The sequence below is a fragment of the Rhea americana genome, unplaced genomic scaffold (genome assembly GCF_003343005.1).
Source record: "Rhea americana isolate MKP2758 unplaced genomic scaffold, rheAme1 scaffold_364, whole genome shotgun sequence".
Taxonomy (NCBI): Eukaryota; Metazoa; Chordata; class Aves; order Rheiformes; family Rheidae; genus Rhea; species Rhea americana.
Window position 1 is genome coordinate 17060 of NW_028186495.1, and position 18398 is coordinate 35457.

Consider the following 18398-nt stretch of genomic DNA (forward strand, 5'->3'; position numbering starts at 1 on the left):
TCTTCTCCCCTTCCTTTATCTTAGGTGCCTTCCCTCTCTTTCCACAGTTAAGCAAACACCTTTGATCTCCTTAACATTTTTTTGACATGTTCTCTGCTCTGAGGTCCCCGCCTTGAGTTCAATCTTTTTTCCAGAGATATTCCAACAATTCCCTCACACCAATATTTCATGTGCTTCTCCTCTCAACTTTTCCATGAAACATCACATCTTTGCTTTCTTGGCGTGATTTTCAGTACACTGTATTTTACTCCAGAATCACTGTAGATACAACCTTCCAGACCACTCCTAAAATAGTTAAACTTCGTCCTCCAGAAGGTCAGGATATGGCCCTCTCTCTCCATCCACACTGCTCACTAACATTTGCATTGCTCAGCATAACTAGTATCATTTCTGCCCTTCTGATACTCAAACTTACTTGCTTCCTTCATGGGTACATTAAAAGAATCACAATAAAAATTAAAGTCATCTGCTCTGAAGTAGCATGCTCTCTTTTCTAATTAAAATCTTCCAAAGACACAGGTTATATAATTGCATTTTATATTCTTACAAACCTCAGGTCCAACTCTCTGTATGCTTCTAAGTTTCTTTGGAAGAGGTACATCCACYGTTTCCTCTGAAATTTGGTCCGAGTTTTCTACAGTGTTATCCTCCTCTTCCTCTCGTGGACGTTTAGACAGTGAAGAACTTGGGGTAGCTGAAACTTGAAAGACCCTCTCAGTTATTTTCAGGAGAATTACAAATTTCCAAACCATTGATTTTTTGCTTTATAATTTTACTCTGGTAGACTGTCTCTTTTCCTGCATTCAAGGATGACAAATGAAATCAGATAGAATAATCTTGCACTATTTCTTGGAGACATGAAAACATTAGTCCCTTTCGTACAGTCTTATGTTCTTGGACCTAGATTTATCAAATAATCAAACCCAACTGTGAGCTTCAGGTACAATTAAAGTACATTTCCCAACACCTTGCTTCTGACAAGAGCTCCTAAAAGTTAACGGATTATCAGCTGGGAAGCAAGCAGTTAACAAAACTGTATTTTGAGGAATAAATGTTCTAAATCAGAATCTACATTATATGGGGCAAACATGTGGAGGAATCACACAGAGTACCTTTAGTAGTATTCTCTGTATTTTATACTCTGAAGTAGCTCTTGACTCTTAACTGAAACTTAACTTTGCTCCAACAGTATCATGGAAAGAGGACCACCATGGTTTAATGAATTAAACCCCAAAGTTGCTCTGAATAGAGAAACAAACACCCATCTGTTTTTATTTCCTACTTTAAGGTACACAATGGCAATGGCATTTCAAGGATAGTACTTCTGAAGGTTCAAGAGAGAAAGCCTACTCTTAAAAATTTGAAAGGTATGAAATAAATTAGGCGAAATTAATTCACATGAACAAATTCCTTTGCTAATGTGCAGTTAGGCTTGATTTGACAAGGGTCTAAGAGGGAGCTACTCAAAAGCAACTACTCAGAAAGGCAGGCCTATAAAATAAAACCAACCTGTACCAAACACTGCTGTGGAAGTGGAGGGCCTCTCTATTTGAGAACTCTGCACAACTTCTACAATGGCAGGTGAAGGCTCCTGATTTGCAGGCTCAATCTGAGCATGACTTTGCTGAGTGGGCTGTACAAAAGCAGTTGCTTGAGTCTGCTGCTGAACAGTCAAGATGGGCTGAGAGAGAGATGTCTGAACATTAGGACTGGTGGAACGCACAGATCCACTAGTGCTTCCAAAGACTGGAACGTGCTCCACAGGTCCTTCTGATTGCATAGCTGAAAAGCAAACAATAAAACATTCAATTGTCTTCAAATTACCTAGCCACAGTTCACATTCTTGATTTCAGAATGCACTAAACAGGCAGATTCAGTGTAACACATCCCCTTTGGCTTAACCCTGCCTTCAGCTGAAGAATAAATAACTTTGTGGCAAAAGAAGTTCTCACAAAAGTGCAATACTCATGAGATTCAGGGACAATGAAAGTACTTGAAATACCTTTTAACTACTAATTAGTGAGATTTCAAGGGAAAGTAATAATTATGATTACAGTTGATCCCTGTACAATACTAAAATGCTCACCTTCCTGGGTCTCCACCTGTGTTGTAGGCATAACTGTGGCTGTTGGAGTAGTGGTAGGATTAGTAACTGTAGCAGGAGTAACCATTGGACGGATACTGGCTCTTGGAGTAGACTTATTCCCAGCTATTGCAGCTGCAGTCACTTTACTTGGAGTTGACACAACAGGGGTTGGTTTAATATTTGCTGTTGGTGGATCTGAAGTGCTAGCACTGAAAACAGGATACTAGTTTCATTATGCTAGTGCAAAAAGTAAATTTGTTAAGTATCAAATTTAACTGTTTTATCATAGCCTCAATACTATTTTTTAAGCGGTTTCATATTTAAAAACTTGTCAACAGCACAACAAACAGCTGTCTTCTAGGATTTACATACAGTAAAAAATTAACCCATTTTGTCATCAGTAACATTTTGCTCAGCTTAGAGTTTTGATGGCTTTATTACAAGGTAATCAACTAGAAATCTGTATCTAGATCTACTGACTATCCAAGCAGTAGTATTAATGAATAAAAGGATACATCTTAAAGATAACTGTTCCACCCTCAGTATGGAGCAACATGATCTCGTTTGAGACTTAAACTAAGTGTCTTAAAGCTTTTTTAAATTTTTTCAAGTGTCATGTTCCTTGTGGTTAATATGACATAATAATGTCAGTTGTATCTTTGAAGTTGCTTAAGAAAAAATTACGCAAAGGCCAGTACTTTGCTAAAAGAACACCTCTCTCCCCCCAGAAAAAAAGAAAAGAAAAAAAGAAAAGAAAAAAAACAAAACCCAGACACACTTCAAAAACTCCAAACTCTTCAACTCACATTCCTCTTTCACCTGAAGCTGGAGTAGATTTGAGTGAGATTTGCCTCTGCTGTTCTGGAACCTACAGAGTAAGAAGCGTATAAGAAACATATCCCACAACAAGCATTGTGCCATGTAATTCTAAGAAACTAATATAGGTGAGAAAATTGGTGAGAAAATCTTTTAATTTACAATTGTTTCTACAACAGTTTTGTCACCATACCTAGTCAGACTCCATGGTTACTGTAAATTCCTCAAACACGCCTCTTCCCCTTCCCGTCCCCCCCCATAAAAAAACAACACAACACCATACTGGTYGTACCAACTATTTAAACTAGCTAACTGTTTTCTCAGCTATCTTCTGAAGCTACCAAGACACTCAATAAAACCAACAATAACTAGAACCAGTTATACTGAATGTATGTATAAAAATGCAGATACAGAGAACAGAGATAAACTGGTAAATAGCTGATCTGCTAATGCACAGTGAATGAAACAACTGTATTCTAGTTAACAGTGGAAAACTTGAATTTGGCAAGAAACAAATTTTCAATTAATTTCTGAATCCTTATTGAAGTTCATTTATCTTTTCAAAACCAACAGAAATCAAATAATGTAGTTTGTTGGGCTCATTATTACAATTTTTTAAAGGCTAGAAGTCCYGTGACAGGAATTTCTATCTGCTATTTAGGACAGAATAGTTTAACTAAAAACAACTTCATGGAAAATAGTCTTGAGTAATTAATTAACACACACACACTCGACAGTGCTGTTAATACTGGAGCTGTTCTAGTTCAGCTATAAGACAAACACGAGCTGTTTATTTCCTCTCTTCAGCTAGCACAAAGGATTTTGTACCTTATTTGTAGATTCAGTCGGCTCATCTCTCTGTTCATGGTGTCGCTCTTGCTGCTCTCTGAGCTCTCTTTCCAGGCGGCAGATTCGACCCTCATACTGTGATTTGAGTGCACTCATCCGCACCTCCAGTTCGGTCTTCTGCTCTTCTAATGAGCTGCTCTTTTGCTTCCACTCCTCATTTTCTTTTGTTAGCTGTTCTTTTGTACCTAATTAAGTGGCAAAGAATTCAATCCTGTCACTGTAAAACTGCCTAAGTCTCTGCATGTTCAATGCTTTTCTCTTTTATACGTTACTGAAGTATTCTGAAAATCCTACAAAAGTTAAGCTACAGAAGCAGATTTTAATTTACATTTTAATTAACTTTTAATTTAACTGCCATTGAATATAAAAAGAAGTCACATAGTCAAAAGGAACAAGATGTTTTCAGCAGGTTCTTGTGCCACCATTACTTCCTCTACTTTTATTTGGCGTWGCTAGGAATGTGTTTTGCACTTTTTACACTCTGGAGAGGTAAGAGGGAGAGGGAGAAATACCTGAGTATTAGTAGGGTGAATTGCCTCTAACCAAACAAAGGGCCAAAAAAAAAAGTTATCACTTTTGACAGGCCAAAATTTGATCAAAACTTTGCTTCCCACAATGTACAGCCAGTTTTTCCAGTAGTAATTTTAAAAAGTTTTAAAGTAAAATATAAAATAGGCCAAGTTTTCCCATGAATCCTGTCTGAGACACTTTCATCCTGGATGCTTTTCCACACAAATAATCAAACACTGAAACAGAAGGAAAAAAAAAAAGGATCGAAAAAATATATATGTACGATACCAGCTAACTGTGCAATTTTCTGCTTGGCCGCAAGTAGAGTCTTCCTAGTTTTCTCTTCCTTCTCAGTGATCTGTTGCCTGAGCTGTTCTTCCTGTGTAGTCCTCTCTTGTAGATCTTGATGAAAACGAGCAAGTTCCGACTGCAGCTGTGATACCTGCTCCTGAAGATTTCTAGCTTCAGTTTCCTTCTCTGCTACGGTCTAAAGATAGCAACATAACACAGCCATTGAACATGACCAGCTCGTTCAACAAACGGCCTAATGAGCTTCAAAGAACCTAGTAAAAAAGGAATTCACTCCTCTGAATGCAATAGTGGGGCGCAGARCATTCTTTTTCCACTTACTTCTTCTAAGAAACAACATGTGACATACTAAATACAGGATTAAAAACAATTTTAATGTCTGACCTTTCCTGACCAGGTAGAGGTACAGCTGGGTCACCTCACATATTTCTGCGTGTAGACATGCGCACGCACACACACACGCATGCACATTCTTCACATTGATGCCTTTATGATTGCAGTGGAGTACAGTACTCTGAAATTGTTTGCTCTGTTCTTACCTTTTGTAAACTTTCAACATGATTCTCGAAAGCCTTTATCTTCCCTTCGGTTTGACTGAGAGAGTCTTTCAGCTCTTGTACTTCCTGAGCAGAAACTTGCTCTTCTTGCTGTTCTGTGAAAGATTGAGTTGATGCCTCGGCGACCAGCTGAAACACGCAAGTGTTATCAGGAGAAAGGGTAGTACCAGATTAGAATATCATCCCTGTCACAAGTTGCTTTAGCACACAAACCCATCATTTAAAAAGTTCTGGGAAAAACAGAAAATTCCAGTGAATTCTGAAGTTCTATTAAGAACGATGCAAAGTATTGAACGACACGCAGCTCATGCTTTGAGGTAGTTTCTAAGCTAATAGCAGAACAAGTGGCGTTATTTTCTGCTTCTCTCTTTGGTAAGTACCTATCCAATACTAAATTAAGGAACGTGAAGATCAATAATTGTATTGTGCATGAGTCTAGATGAAAATGTACATTAGAATTTGTTTTCAAACAAAAAAAAAATATTTCTACCTTATCATGTTGTGCCTTCAGCTCCTCATATTGCGTCTTGTACCTGCGTCCAATTTTCTTGACCTGTGTTATAGTTTTCACTTTTTCTTGTATGTCTGCCACTTTAACATCTAATTCCTTCTGCAATGTGTCCTTTTCTGTTCTTATTTTTGTTACTTCATCCTTCAAGTTTTGAACAAGATTCTGGCTTGTAGTCAAGGATGCATTAGCTCTAAATTCCAAGAGATTGGAGGAACACAGAAGTGAAATGTACTGATTATCACCTCAAACATCTCAACATTACTCATTTATCTCGTATCACAGGCAATACCTACAGTGAATGATGTTTTCTAGCATTTTGCAATGTGTTTTAAAATAAAAAGTTTAAAAGTGCAACTATTTTTTTTGGTGTATATTATCAAGCTAGAGTAAAATTACCAAAGACTTTACATTCACATGAGGACAGTTTAGAATTTACATTTCTAGATGGAATTTTATTTTAAATACTATGCTTTGCACACAACTTTTTACTGAGTTGCTTCTACTATACCTGGCTATTTCTGCTTTTAGCCTGCCTGTTTCTTCACTCATTTGTTGTATTCGCTTGGTATTTGCCTCTTTCTCTGAGAGTAGCTTCCGATATTCTTCAAGATCAGTGTCCTTCTGTTGACTCAATAAATGCTGAAAGATTTAGAAAACAGTGTGCACTTTCATAAGATGATTACAGAGTTATACATAGAAAAATCTCACCAAGTTGGAGACTACTGCTTTTGCACTTTGATACGGACCACACATGAGATTAGGCTACCCCTTTTTACACTCATGAATGCAGGTTTTAAAGCTGCACAGATACCAGTGTTTCATAATTCAAATGCATTTCCCAGATTTCTGTCACATTTCAGGGAATGATTTAAGTCTTTCCTGTATTCAAATTCTTTCTTTTAAAACATCTTCTTTGAAAAGATGCATTTCCCACCTGGGTCCGGGCTTTCCAGCGTTTGACATCTTCTTCCAACAGCTTTTTCTCTGCCTGCAACATTCCGCTTTTCTCACTCAGCTCAGCATTAGACTCCTGTAGAGGCAGGATGTCTGCCTCCAGCTTGCGTACCTGAAAAATATAACTGGGATTTAAAATACATCAACTCTCTGGATCCTCTGGTCCTGCAGGACATGGACTTTGGTTGGTCTAGAACAACAATGGTAAACAGAACAGACACAAAAAAACCACTAAAACCCCCAAAACTCCAAAAGTCAAGATAAAGCTTCTCTTATTCCAACTCAGCCTCTTATCAGACTGTGGGGATAAGGGAGAGGGAACAGGAGTGAAAATGGGGGATGATCTTAMAGATAAAATTAAAGGCATGATTTAACAATCTCAGGTTCCCTTGGTACCTTTTAGCAGAAAAGTGTTTATTAATTATGTATTAGAAGCTGAAGAATGCTGCCCTGGATTCCATTAAAATGACTGGTGTTTAGAGGTGGAAGAGGCACATAGCTCCCTTCTAAATTCTTAATAAAGTTGTAGTCTACTTTATAGCTATTCCTGTACCATTTTTCATCTATCTGACAATAATATGACAATTACTGGTATATCTTAAGTCAAGGGCAAATGCCAATTTTCATTTTTAGTTAAAAGAGTCTGAACTTAAGTGTACCAATGTCCTTCAAAAATCTAAAGGGAACGTTTCCTCTTTTGTGTATGATGTCAGAGAATAATCACTACATCATGTATTTATTTTAATTAGCAACGTTATATCCAGACATTAGCTCATTTAAATATCTGAAACCTGAATATCTTGAATATCAGTACTAACCTTTGCTTGCATTTGTTGTAGCTCTTGTTCTAGCCTCTCTTTCTCTTCTCTCAGCATCTTGTTGGTTTCTATCAGTACATTCATGGTTTCAGTTTTTTTCATTAGTTCTTCATGCTGAGCAATGGTTTTTGCTGTTATCTGTCAAAAAGATTTAACTAATAATTTGTTTTACCTGCACACACATACATACTTATCTCCACCTGGCGTAACACCAACTTGGAAAGCTGTCATGGCATTAATTCACATATACGTACAAAAAATAAATTCTGCTTAAGAAAAAGGAGAGGGTGGGAAAAATGCAAATGACATAAGAGATCTTTAATTTTCCCTGTTTTCATTTTTTTGGTTTTTTTTTTTTTTTTTTTTTTTTTTTGGAATTGCCAAACTGCTTAACAAGACTCAGAACTAAGACTCTCCATTTGGCTAAATACTGCCTCAGTTGTGAAACTACTGATTCTTCCAAAACTTCTCATTTTTGGTCACATGTAACGAAGGGACTAGAACAGAGATCAGCACTCTACTTACTAAAATCATAAGCAATAATATCCAACCATACCTGCACTTTCTCTCTCTCAGCATTGAGACTGTCCTGCAGCTCCTGGAGCTCCCTTTCCAGGTGTTCCACTCTCTGACGGTAACGCAGACTCTCCACCTGAGCCACCTCAAACCTTGTTTCTGCAATCTCCTTTTCTCGACGTATAAATCTGCAATAACAAAAACCACAAAGCATCACTTAAAAAAAAAAAAGAAGGCAAAACAAGACATTTCAAATTGAAACTTCTTATATCTGAAGGACTCAAGTACAGAAACWAGTTCAGAAAGAATGAAAAGAAAATCCAAATATACGTATAAATGAAGACAAAAAACACAATGAGAAAATGGTCCCTATGAAATCTTCTTGCTGCCCATGCTAAAGACTGCATCAGTCAGAATTCACTCAATTTTTCCTATGGGTAAAAAGAAATCTCCTCTATTACTTATTGATGCAGGGAAACAGCCTCTCATCTACCAAAGTAGTATTTTATACATTATCCCTGAAATATAAATTGAGACAGAACTATCTAAATTGGCAACTGAATTTATAACCAGCAATAAGAGGGAGCCCAGAGCTAAATATACCTAAGAATTTCTAAGATTTGTTCCTGAGATTTGCCTTCCTCATTGAGAGAAACATTCAATGCACTTGGCATGGCTTCTTTCATAGAGGTCACCATCTTGTTACTGAGACTTTCCAGTTGTTCATGTAATAATCGATTTTGTTTTTCCAAGTCTTCACAGCGGGACCCAAGTGTTGAAGCTTCATCCTACAACAACAAAACTGATGAATGAGTTCTGTGTAGGACAGTAGCTGAAAAAAAACCCTACCAGAACCATAAAAACAACCATACCTTGATCATTCTCTCTCTCTCTTCCCAGGAGGCTTTGCACTCTAACAACTCAGACTCTGCTTTCTGAGCAGCTTCCTCTAGCTGCTGCCTTACTGCTGCATTCTTGGCAACTTGCTCTTTAATAGCCTGCAGCGCTTCAACATCGGCAGCATGAAGCATTAATTCCCGTTCGTACTTGTTTTGAGCTTCAGAAGCTATCTTTGCCTGTGGAAAACAGCAATAGACTCCATTATGTTTAAGGTTATGTGTCTGATAGGTACAAGAAAAATGCTCAGTAAGAATAGAGACCACTAGTCCTGAAGAAAACCTCTGGCTAAAAGAACCTTTATTAATCTCATGTACTAAAAAAATGGATATGTTAGAAGCGTTCCTTAAAATAAATTATTATTTATACKAAAAAATATGATTTGCAATCATTTTATTTGAGAACTAGATAGAGGGAGGGAGCACTCTCTAGATACTGCGTGGATAGGAGACAGGAATTTGTATAAAAATATCCACTCACTACTTCTAGATGTGAATGAGCAGACATTTAATACATGAGGGCAAAAATTAAAGACAGGCAAATTTGGTCATAGCATTGGCTGACACATGAAAAGCCTTTCAGTTAAATTTTGTTTGGATTAAAMAACAGCCAGAAGTTCTTCTTGATCTTTTATACTAGTCGGTGTTACTAAAATTCTCTCCTGAAGAAAATCAGATTTACTGCAAAACAGGGAGTAAAAAGAAAGCACTCTAATCAGGTACTGCCAAATATTATATTGCTCTACAATCTACAAGATATACATCCTGTTTTGGCTTGGATGGAATACTCCGCTGTCTAACTGTAAGAGTTTAGTTTTACTTTTTTATTTCCGAGAGAAAAGGAAACTGGAAATACATTACAGTTAATTACATTCCACAATCAATTTCTTACATAATAGGACWGACCTTAGACACAGTAATCCATCACATCTCCTACTGCTGTTTTTTAAATAGGACACATTGTATTTGCAGTACAATTTTATATTCAAAGTCAGTATAGTTGATATTAGTTCAAAGTTTGATAAGGTAAAACAATGAAGCAGTAAATAAGCTGCTGTGTTACAAAATGGAGGAAATGCTCTTATAGTGCTTTTTTCCATCTCCGGTAACTCTGATTATAGCAACACTGTAACCAAAGCCAACATTTTTGAGTTCAAGTGGAAAACAATCACAAACTAACATTCACTGATCACCTCTGGCTAAAACAGCCAAATACTGTGAACATACTTGCTCCTGGCAGTCACGTCTGGCTTGCTGTTCATTATTTAGAGCTGTTCCAGCTCTCTGAAGAGCTTCCTGAACTTCTGATTGCACAGTTGACAGACTTTTCTTCAGTTCTGACAGCTAGATCAACACCAAAAGACCAAAGAGAAAAAAAAAGAAAAAAAAACAGCTCTCAACAAGGTATTTCACAGAGTGCTGAATACAGCAAGGCTTTGAATGAAGACAGTAGTGAGTAATTTAGAAACCAAGCATGATTATACTATATTATGAGATTATTAGTTTAYCATAAGATTATTATATATAAAAATAAGAGTTTTAGTTCAAGCAGAAACACTGTCAAGATTGACTTATTAATATTCAGAGCTCTTCTTGGCAGAAATATATTACTATTCTTTCAGAGTCAGGTTTGCAATAATGCTAGTTGCAGTCGTGTTACTTTCAGCCCCAGTAAGAGCCCCCCCCCCCCAAAAAAAAACAACCAAACAAACAAACAAAAAAAACACAGACAAAATGGCACAAACCACTTTGTTTTTAGTATACATGCACACTACAGATCTGTTTTTGGTTTGTGATCCAAAAGTTTTTTCTGAAAACCTTTCTCAAGGACTTCTGCTCATGTTTTTTCTGCAAACAGCGCTCAAAGTTCAAGAGGATACAGATGGTTTTTAAATACACCACCACCTCTACAAAGTGATAAGCTTAACGGACCACTCATGTTTAGCAACTTGTCAGACTTATTTAGGCTTTTCTACACCCACTTGTGAAGATTTTGGTTTGGACACTACAACACTGCATTCCCCCTACAGAGGGAAATGAAAACTAATTTATGTTTACAGTATTTTTTGGAAGCACGTGCCGGTGTACTCTTTAAGGGGTGAGYATTCAGTGCACACCTGTTGTTCCATACTCTCCAGAGCTTTACGCTTCTCTTCTTGAAGTTCTTGCTTTTCTTTCTCTGCCTCCATCAGCTTCTTCTCCAGCTGTGCTTGATACTCTGATGATTCCTTCAGACGAGCTTCAACTGTTGCACGAACTTCCTCTGTCACCTTCATCAAAATCCGTAAGAAATCCAATTAATATTCTGCTTCAAATACTGTGTTCTGATACAAAACTCTTATTTCATTAATGGTTTTAAGCCCAAATAGGTATTCTCAGCATCTCATTTAGAACACTAAATCCACAAACACCATTGGAAATATTAATGCAAATTTTCCCAAACTGCAATAATTTATAAATATATMCAAAAAAGGTTCAGATTACTTCACTCAATTATGCAGCAACCAACATACATTTTCTATTACACATTAAGTCTCCAAGACAGTGAAAGTAAGAGACTGACTGAAGACCTTAATTCATACCTTCTTCATCAAACAGTAAATGCTTTTGATTGAATGCTAATGAATGTTTTTGTTATCAGGAATCACAGGATTATGGAAGAGTTCTTAAACACACTTCCCTGTTTTGAAGGAAGACACTGGCAGAGTTCAGACTCAAGCCAAAATTATGTTCTAAAAGTATGCTACAAAAAGGTTTCATATTCCTATTACTAAAACCAACTTCTCAAATATATGATGTTACTACCCTACTTTGTAATGCCTTCTAGACTAACTTCAGTTTCTTTATGATTCCTCTCATGATCCAACAGATTACAGTATAGACAATAAAAAATATTGTTCATCTTGTTTCTGTTTTACTCTAATAGACAAAGTTAATCTATTGTTATCTACTTACTTGTTTTTCTTTATTAAGGGATTCCTCTAGACTAAGAACCATAGCCCTGTACTGCTCCACATTACTAGAACTAGTCTTCAGTCTTTCTCTCAGGTCATTAACTTGTTCCTCAGCTTGTCTTAGTCGACTTACGAGATCATCTACATCTTCAGTTGTATTTGGCTGACCTATAATATTAGGTAAAACATTCATTAATTGTACAAGTCTAATTCATTTTTCACATGCAAATTATACAAAAGTGACCTGGAGATAAGGGAGGTAGCTTATGCATTTACTTCGTAATATTTACCATGCCAAATAAATTTCAATAGCAATAGCCTTCAAAGAACTTGTTGCATTTTTAAGGTGCTGAGAAAGTAATGAAGATTTTCTATAGATTTTTTTATTCTAAATAAACACACTCAAATACAAGTGTTCTTATTTTGTAGTCACTTGACTGGAATGTTTCTGAAATCTCCCCAAGTAAATCCAGTCAAAGTAATAATAACATGTTTTGAGATTGCAAAATTCGAGAATCTGGAAACACAGGTTAAGCACAGCTAAGTTAAAACACTGCTCTACTGAAATCCCTGTTCTTTAAACTACTGTTCTGTTGAAAACCTGAAATCCTTACAGGTTTCAACCTAAAGCACATACCCACAGAACCACACCACCAGAGAACCAGACACACAGAACCAAACACTCACAAARTCTCTCTACAAAAAATTCTCTGACAATTTAAGTATATTCCTAGGTATAAATATTGATACAAATAACTGTTACACATTCAGCAGTAAATACTTCACACTTCTGACTGGAATTAAAAAGCATTTTTAATGGCAGGGCCTTGAAACCTCCAATGCTAAATACATAAAACAGTACCGAAAGAACTTTTTCAAATAAACAGTAGTGACATGAAACAAACTCTGCTGCTCAAAACAAACAGACAAAAAATCCCAAAACCTTAAAAAATTCACCCTGGGTAACCTTGTGACTGCAATAATAATAATGAGGACTTATTCTTTAGTGTATTATCCTAATTCCAAAGGAGGATGAATTTTACTGAATCTGCATAGARCAGTGTTTAACATAAGATTTTTTTCTTTATTGAATTTCTTTTTACCTTTCCCTGGAACCCTCTGTGAGGACTGAGATGCTAACTGAGCCTCTGTATTATTAAGCTGCTGCTTCAAAACTGCGGTTTCTTTTTGGGCATTCTTCAAAAGTTCCTTGGTGTTAACATGACGGTTTGTTTCAGTCTCAAGTTGCCTCTTCAGATCCAAGATATGAACCTGTTAAGAGAATGTTCCTAAATTTGTAATTACTCACATACAGCACAAAGACCCAGTATGTTTAGAAAWTTCACATATGACAAAGCATTGTAAACTGGCAGAAACCATGCAACTGTGTTTTTATTTTCACTAAGTTATCATATTTRTTTACAAATATATTTACCTCTTGATTTTTGGTGAGGGCATGCCTCTGTTCCACCTCACTTTCTAGTTTCTTCTTCAGCTGAGATATTTCACGCTCTAGCTTTTCTATCTGATTATTGAGTCTTTGCTTTGTTTCTGTCTCAGATCTCTCCAGTATTCCCTGATAAAAGAGCAAAAATGCACTGTGCTTACAATACACTTGAATAATTTTCTTCCAAATTACTACAGCACTTCTAACAAAGATATTGGTTATAATATCTCTATCTACAAAATYACTGCATGGAATAAGCAAGAATAGGTAGTCATATAGAATATTATAAAAAGTAGCACTTAAAATGTTTGACTTYATTTTGAAAGATTCTTTAGTAACACTAATACAATAAATATTGCTAGGAAAAAAAAGTCTGTATGATCTAATTCCAGKGATTAAAAAAATGACAAAATTTTGTAATGTGACTGATATTTCTGTAGTAAATGTTGTCAAAGTATTCAATATATCCCCCCCTCCCCCAAAAAAAACAAACAAACAAAAAAAAACCAGGAAAATAAATTGCCATGGCAAGCAATAGTAAACTTTTCTATTATCAAAGTTAACATAACAGTTTTTTCTTTCATTTTATGAACTTTGTTTCCATTTTAGTGCGAAAATCCTTCTCACTGACTCAAAATTCCCAGGAATTTGCCCACATAAATAACAGATCACCGTAATTGAGGATAAGAATGACAAACTTGTTTACACAAGTCACTCACGTAATTTGTGTATCAATTTGTAACAAAACTTTGTAGTAAAAACTCCTCTTTAAGACTCCCAATCTTGTGGGACTTCCACAAGTGACTATCCAATCACTGTCRAAGTTGATTGCAATAGGTATTGACTGCAAGACAGACCAGACTTGAATGTTAATAGTACTACATACCTGAATAGTTCGTAAATTAGTAAGCAGTAAGTTCTGTCCTCTTTGTTCAACTAATAAAGATTCACGTTGCTGAGTCAAGCGCACATCTGACATCTTCAAGATATCTTTCTCTTTTTTTAAGTTTTCTGCTCTCACCTTTTGAAATAGAATTGATAGCAAATTCATGTTATTTGCTGAATTTGTGCATTAATTTTGATTTGGGAAATCTTTCTTACTTTTATGATCAGTTAATCATAATTATACTAAAAAAGYAGCTCTTGATCTAAGATTACAGATTTATAAAGAAAACAAATTTACACAAATAAGCCCAAAATTATAAGAGCATAACTRCTTGATTAATCACATTCTGCTTTCYCTTCAAATATGGATGTTGGAATAACACTCCCAAGATGTTTTACCTTCCCTCAATACTTGATTTATTTAATGAATACATTTATAACATTTCACAAAGTATCTCAAAATGTATCACATAGGCTATAACAAATTTAACAGCCAAAAAAGTTCTGACAGCTCTGAAGATAATCATAAGAAAAAACTAACTAAAATAAAAAAAAAATAACTAAAAACTAGCTAATAGTAATTCAAAATATCTAGGAGTATAATATATCATATTACTCACTTCTGCCACTGCCAGTTTTTCATTAGCTCCCCTCAGGTCTTGAGTCATGGTGTTAATTATCTGCTCTTGCTTTTGAGTTGTAGCTGTGAGTTTCTGGTTTCTCTCATGCAAAGATGTTATTTCTCGACGATACCCTTCAACATTATCCTGAAGCATTTCATAACTTTCCATGGAACAACAAAGCAAAGTATATAATCCTCAAGTTAAATTGTTTGAATTTAACTGGAGATATACACACAGCTATATGTTTCATATTGGTGCATGGCAGTTTTCAGGTAGCCTTCTACGGGACTCATGCAACTAGACAATACATTCTTGATTCCACCTTCATTATTTTTTGTCTTTAACTCAATAGACAACATTAATGTTTTACAACAATATTACACGAGCAAACTGTAGTTTAATACAAAGCATTCAGCACGATTCTACCAACAAACGCTACACAAATAAGGAAATGCAATTAAACAGCTCATTTACCGTTTGGAGGCAAACTCCAGCTGTGTGGATATCTTTGCGTTTTGTGACCTCAAGTCTGTGACTTGCTCCTGAAGTTTTTCATTTTGTTCATTCAGCAACTTGTCATTCTCTGCCTTTTCTTTTTTGTAGTTCTCAAAAACTTCCTGCAACTACATCAAAGAGCAGACATAAAAGTGCTTACCTGAGTAAGAGGAAACAACAACAACTCTCCACAGTGTTTACTGAAAAACATACCTGCTTAAGGGCAGCCTTAGCCTCCACAGTCTCCACTGATTCAGTCATTGATACTGGAGCAGGAGTTGACATGGCTTGAGGTATAGCTGAGCGTTTTGGAGTAGATGCAAGAGAAACCTCCTCTGGTAATATACCTGAAGCTAAATAAAGGTAAGAGAATTTTAAAGACAACTTACAGAACACTTGTCAAAGCAGAAGATCGTACAGCCACATTTAAATGTGGCTAAGAATAGCACTGTTATTTGGAAAGTCTTGGGCTCGTGTAACCAAGTGACTGAATTGTCCGTTTTTCTAGCAAGTACAAAACACAGAGTGAAACAATTAGCTTAAACATCAGAGAGGAAAAAAAAAAAACACATAAACCTACATATCCTGCTTAATATCCACAGTGGGCTAGTAGAACACATACAGTTACTACTAAAACTCAGTGAATACGTGGTAACTCATTATGCTATAAAACTATATCCATGTGCCTAAATCCAAATTTACGGGTTTTCCAGTGATTTAGGGTAAAAAATGAATACTATATTAACGGAAGTTACTAGCACCATTTTAGCATCATTTCTGAAAGCTCGTAACAAATGAAAACATTATTTTTCTGAATGGTGCAGAAATGTGAAGCCTACCTTGCAAAGGAATGATAGCTCCTGTGGTCTGAGCCAGTAATATGCGGAACATGTCACGCTGACGAACTATAGACTCAACAAGCTGCAACTGGTGATGACGTGATTCACGCAGTTTCTCTAGCTCATTGAGAGCTTCTTCAAGTTGACTCTGAAGCTCAGAAATTCTGAAACCAGGAACAGTTGTTTTACTAACTTATACAGTGACACGTACCAAGGTAACACAATCCTCTCATTTTTTTCTTTTAGTCGACACTTATTCCCTCTTCGAAATCTAAGCTGAGATTTTTGACCAAACTTAGAGGAAAAATTTTGGAATTTTATTTTGTAGATGACACTGAAAGCTGGCCTCTTCCATGAGGAGCAGAATAGATGTAATTGTATTGACTCAAATGACTTCACACAACAATAGCAGAGAATCAGGCTATGAACTTCAAACACAGAATGGAGTGTCTGTTGGTCTTTATAGCTAGCCAATCAGGTAGGCATATATTCAGTATTTTCCTCAGCTAACAGAATGGAAAACTTAAAATCAATTCAACACTTTTTTGAAAGACAGCACTACTATGTGAAATCACATTCACTAAAAGACTGATATTTCTCTTTATTGAAGTTACAAGTCTAAAAGATTTTACATACAACTCCACTGTAATAAAATGTTTGAATTTCAGTGTATGTTCTCATACTGCTGTGCATCAACAGGTTAGGAAAAGTTTCTAGGAAGAATTCTTGGAAGAGWACTATTTTTTACGTTAGCTCAAAAAAAAAAAGAAAAGGTGATGAAAAGGAATGATAATGTAAAACTACACAGGGTTTTAATCTGAAATTAAGACAATTTTATAATATAATTTTATAATATAATAAAAATTTGCCTTGATATGAATTGCATGTCTGCTCATGAGCATACCCACATATGCACATATATACATACACACAATTAGTAACAGTAAAACTAAAAAAAATTGAAAGAGTTGTTTAAATAAAGCCCTGTTACTACTTAGTATGAACTCTTTCCTAGAAGGAACAGATAGTTTACTTGGATGATGTTGTTTCTTGCTCCTCCTTTTCCCTGGCCTCTCCTAGCTCCCGAAGAGCCACCAAGAGACGCTGATTCTGCTGTTGAAGTTCTTCAATATTTCTGTAAGAGACTAGATGTTGAGATATTACTTCAGAAGAGCTACTGATGTCAGCAGAGCTCACTTCTTCATCACGAATCACATGATTGCCTCTAGCTTCTTCAAGTTCCATTAAGAGCACACGAATCTGAAAAAGAACATTCTAGGGTAAGAGCTGCACATGCTTCAAGACTTAACTGCGAAAAACAATACAGTAGAAAAAATAGTTATATGAGGAAAAAAAACTTGCTTTCAAAAGTATTTAAGACACTTCAACTATTACATCAATAAATCCATGTAAGATAACTACAGTATAGAAAGACAGTTTAAGAATTGGGAAATTGGAAAACCACATCAAAATCTTAAGTGGGTATTCTTGGTGTTCAGTTCTGCAAATAGATCACAGCATATTCCAATCAAACAAATCCAAAGCAAGTTATATTTCTGCTTCCCATGACAGATCTTGAACTGTCCTAAACAGCATCACTTTTATCCAGCTAAACTTATTCTAATTTCCTAAGTAGAAATGTAAAAAAAACACACTGTCCCAAAAATATGCTTTTAATATCACAAAGGTTCTTGTGACAACTGAAGTCTACCTGAATGGCTGAATACAATTCCCAAGTTATAGAGGAAAATGCAGCACCATATTAGTAAATGAACTGTAAATAGTACATTTTAAAAACATAACATTTGTTTTACCTGCTGTGAAAGGTCTTTTACTTGTATTTCCAGTCTCTGGTTTTCTCTTTCAAGCATAGAGGCATGCTTATTGGCTTTATCAGCATCCTCCTGTAATCGCTGGATTTCCTTCAAGTATACAAAAACATTAAGAAATACATATGAACTCAATTAAGACACATTTCTTCCCAAAGAGATGAAGTCAAACATAGCCTTGTGAATTAAACTGCACAATAGCTCTAACTTACAATTATGTACTTATTTACTTCTTGAARACCAAGCATTAGTTCTTTCCTTTACACTGACCTTCATAGCTTGTTCAAGCTTTGCAGACAGACTAGCAACAGCTTTCTGGGAGCGCTCAAATTCTTCACGCTGCCGTTTTAAGATTGGTGCTTTGGCTTCTACTTCCTGCACTATTTCATCCAAATATTTATTAATTCTCTTATTCTCCAGCTTTTCCAAAAGCAACTGATCCTGAGTTTCCACATATGCATTGTACAGCTGCAACAAAAAAAATCTGAAGTTTGTCCAGATGTA

At 35.9% G+C, this 18398-nt stretch overlaps 1 protein-coding gene across 3 annotated transcripts in view; it reads right to left on the minus strand.

The window, feature by feature from the left end:
* The window catches only part of TPR (translocated promoter region, nuclear basket protein), a 41806-nt gene that overhangs the window by 13606 nt on the left and 9802 nt on the right, over nt 1–18398 (minus strand). For all 3 annotated transcript variants that reach the window (XM_085312436.1, XM_085312435.1, XM_085312434.1), the window contains exons 12-38: nt 18165–18362; nt 17880–17987; nt 17099–17325; nt 16066–16229; nt 15440–15579; nt 15206–15354; nt 14729–14891; nt 14110–14244; nt 13212–13352; nt 12880–13048; nt 11778–11944; nt 10940–11092; nt 10050–10166; nt 8799–9002; nt 8530–8714; nt 7967–8114; nt 7411–7548; nt 6573–6704; nt 6147–6277; nt 5618–5828; nt 5110–5256; nt 4550–4748; nt 3731–3936; nt 2893–2954; nt 2087–2295; nt 1510–1782; nt 552–700 (exon numbers count right to left, since the gene is read on the minus strand). In XM_085312436.1, the coding sequence (XP_085168562.1) occupies nt 552–700; nt 1510–1782; nt 2087–2295; nt 2893–2954; nt 3731–3936; nt 4550–4748; nt 5110–5256; nt 5618–5828; nt 6147–6277; nt 6573–6704; nt 7411–7548; nt 7967–8114; nt 8530–8714; nt 8799–9002; nt 10050–10166; nt 10940–11092; nt 11778–11944; nt 12880–13048; nt 13212–13352; nt 14110–14244; nt 14729–14891; nt 15206–15354; nt 15440–15579; nt 16066–16229; nt 17099–17325; nt 17880–17987; nt 18165–18362 (4425 nt within the window). The remainder of the gene's footprint in view (nt 1–551; nt 701–1509; nt 1783–2086; nt 2296–2892; nt 2955–3730; nt 3937–4549; nt 4749–5109; nt 5257–5617; nt 5829–6146; nt 6278–6572; nt 6705–7410; nt 7549–7966; nt 8115–8529; nt 8715–8798; nt 9003–10049; nt 10167–10939; nt 11093–11777; nt 11945–12879; nt 13049–13211; nt 13353–14109; nt 14245–14728; nt 14892–15205; nt 15355–15439; nt 15580–16065; nt 16230–17098; nt 17326–17879; nt 17988–18164; nt 18363–18398) is intronic.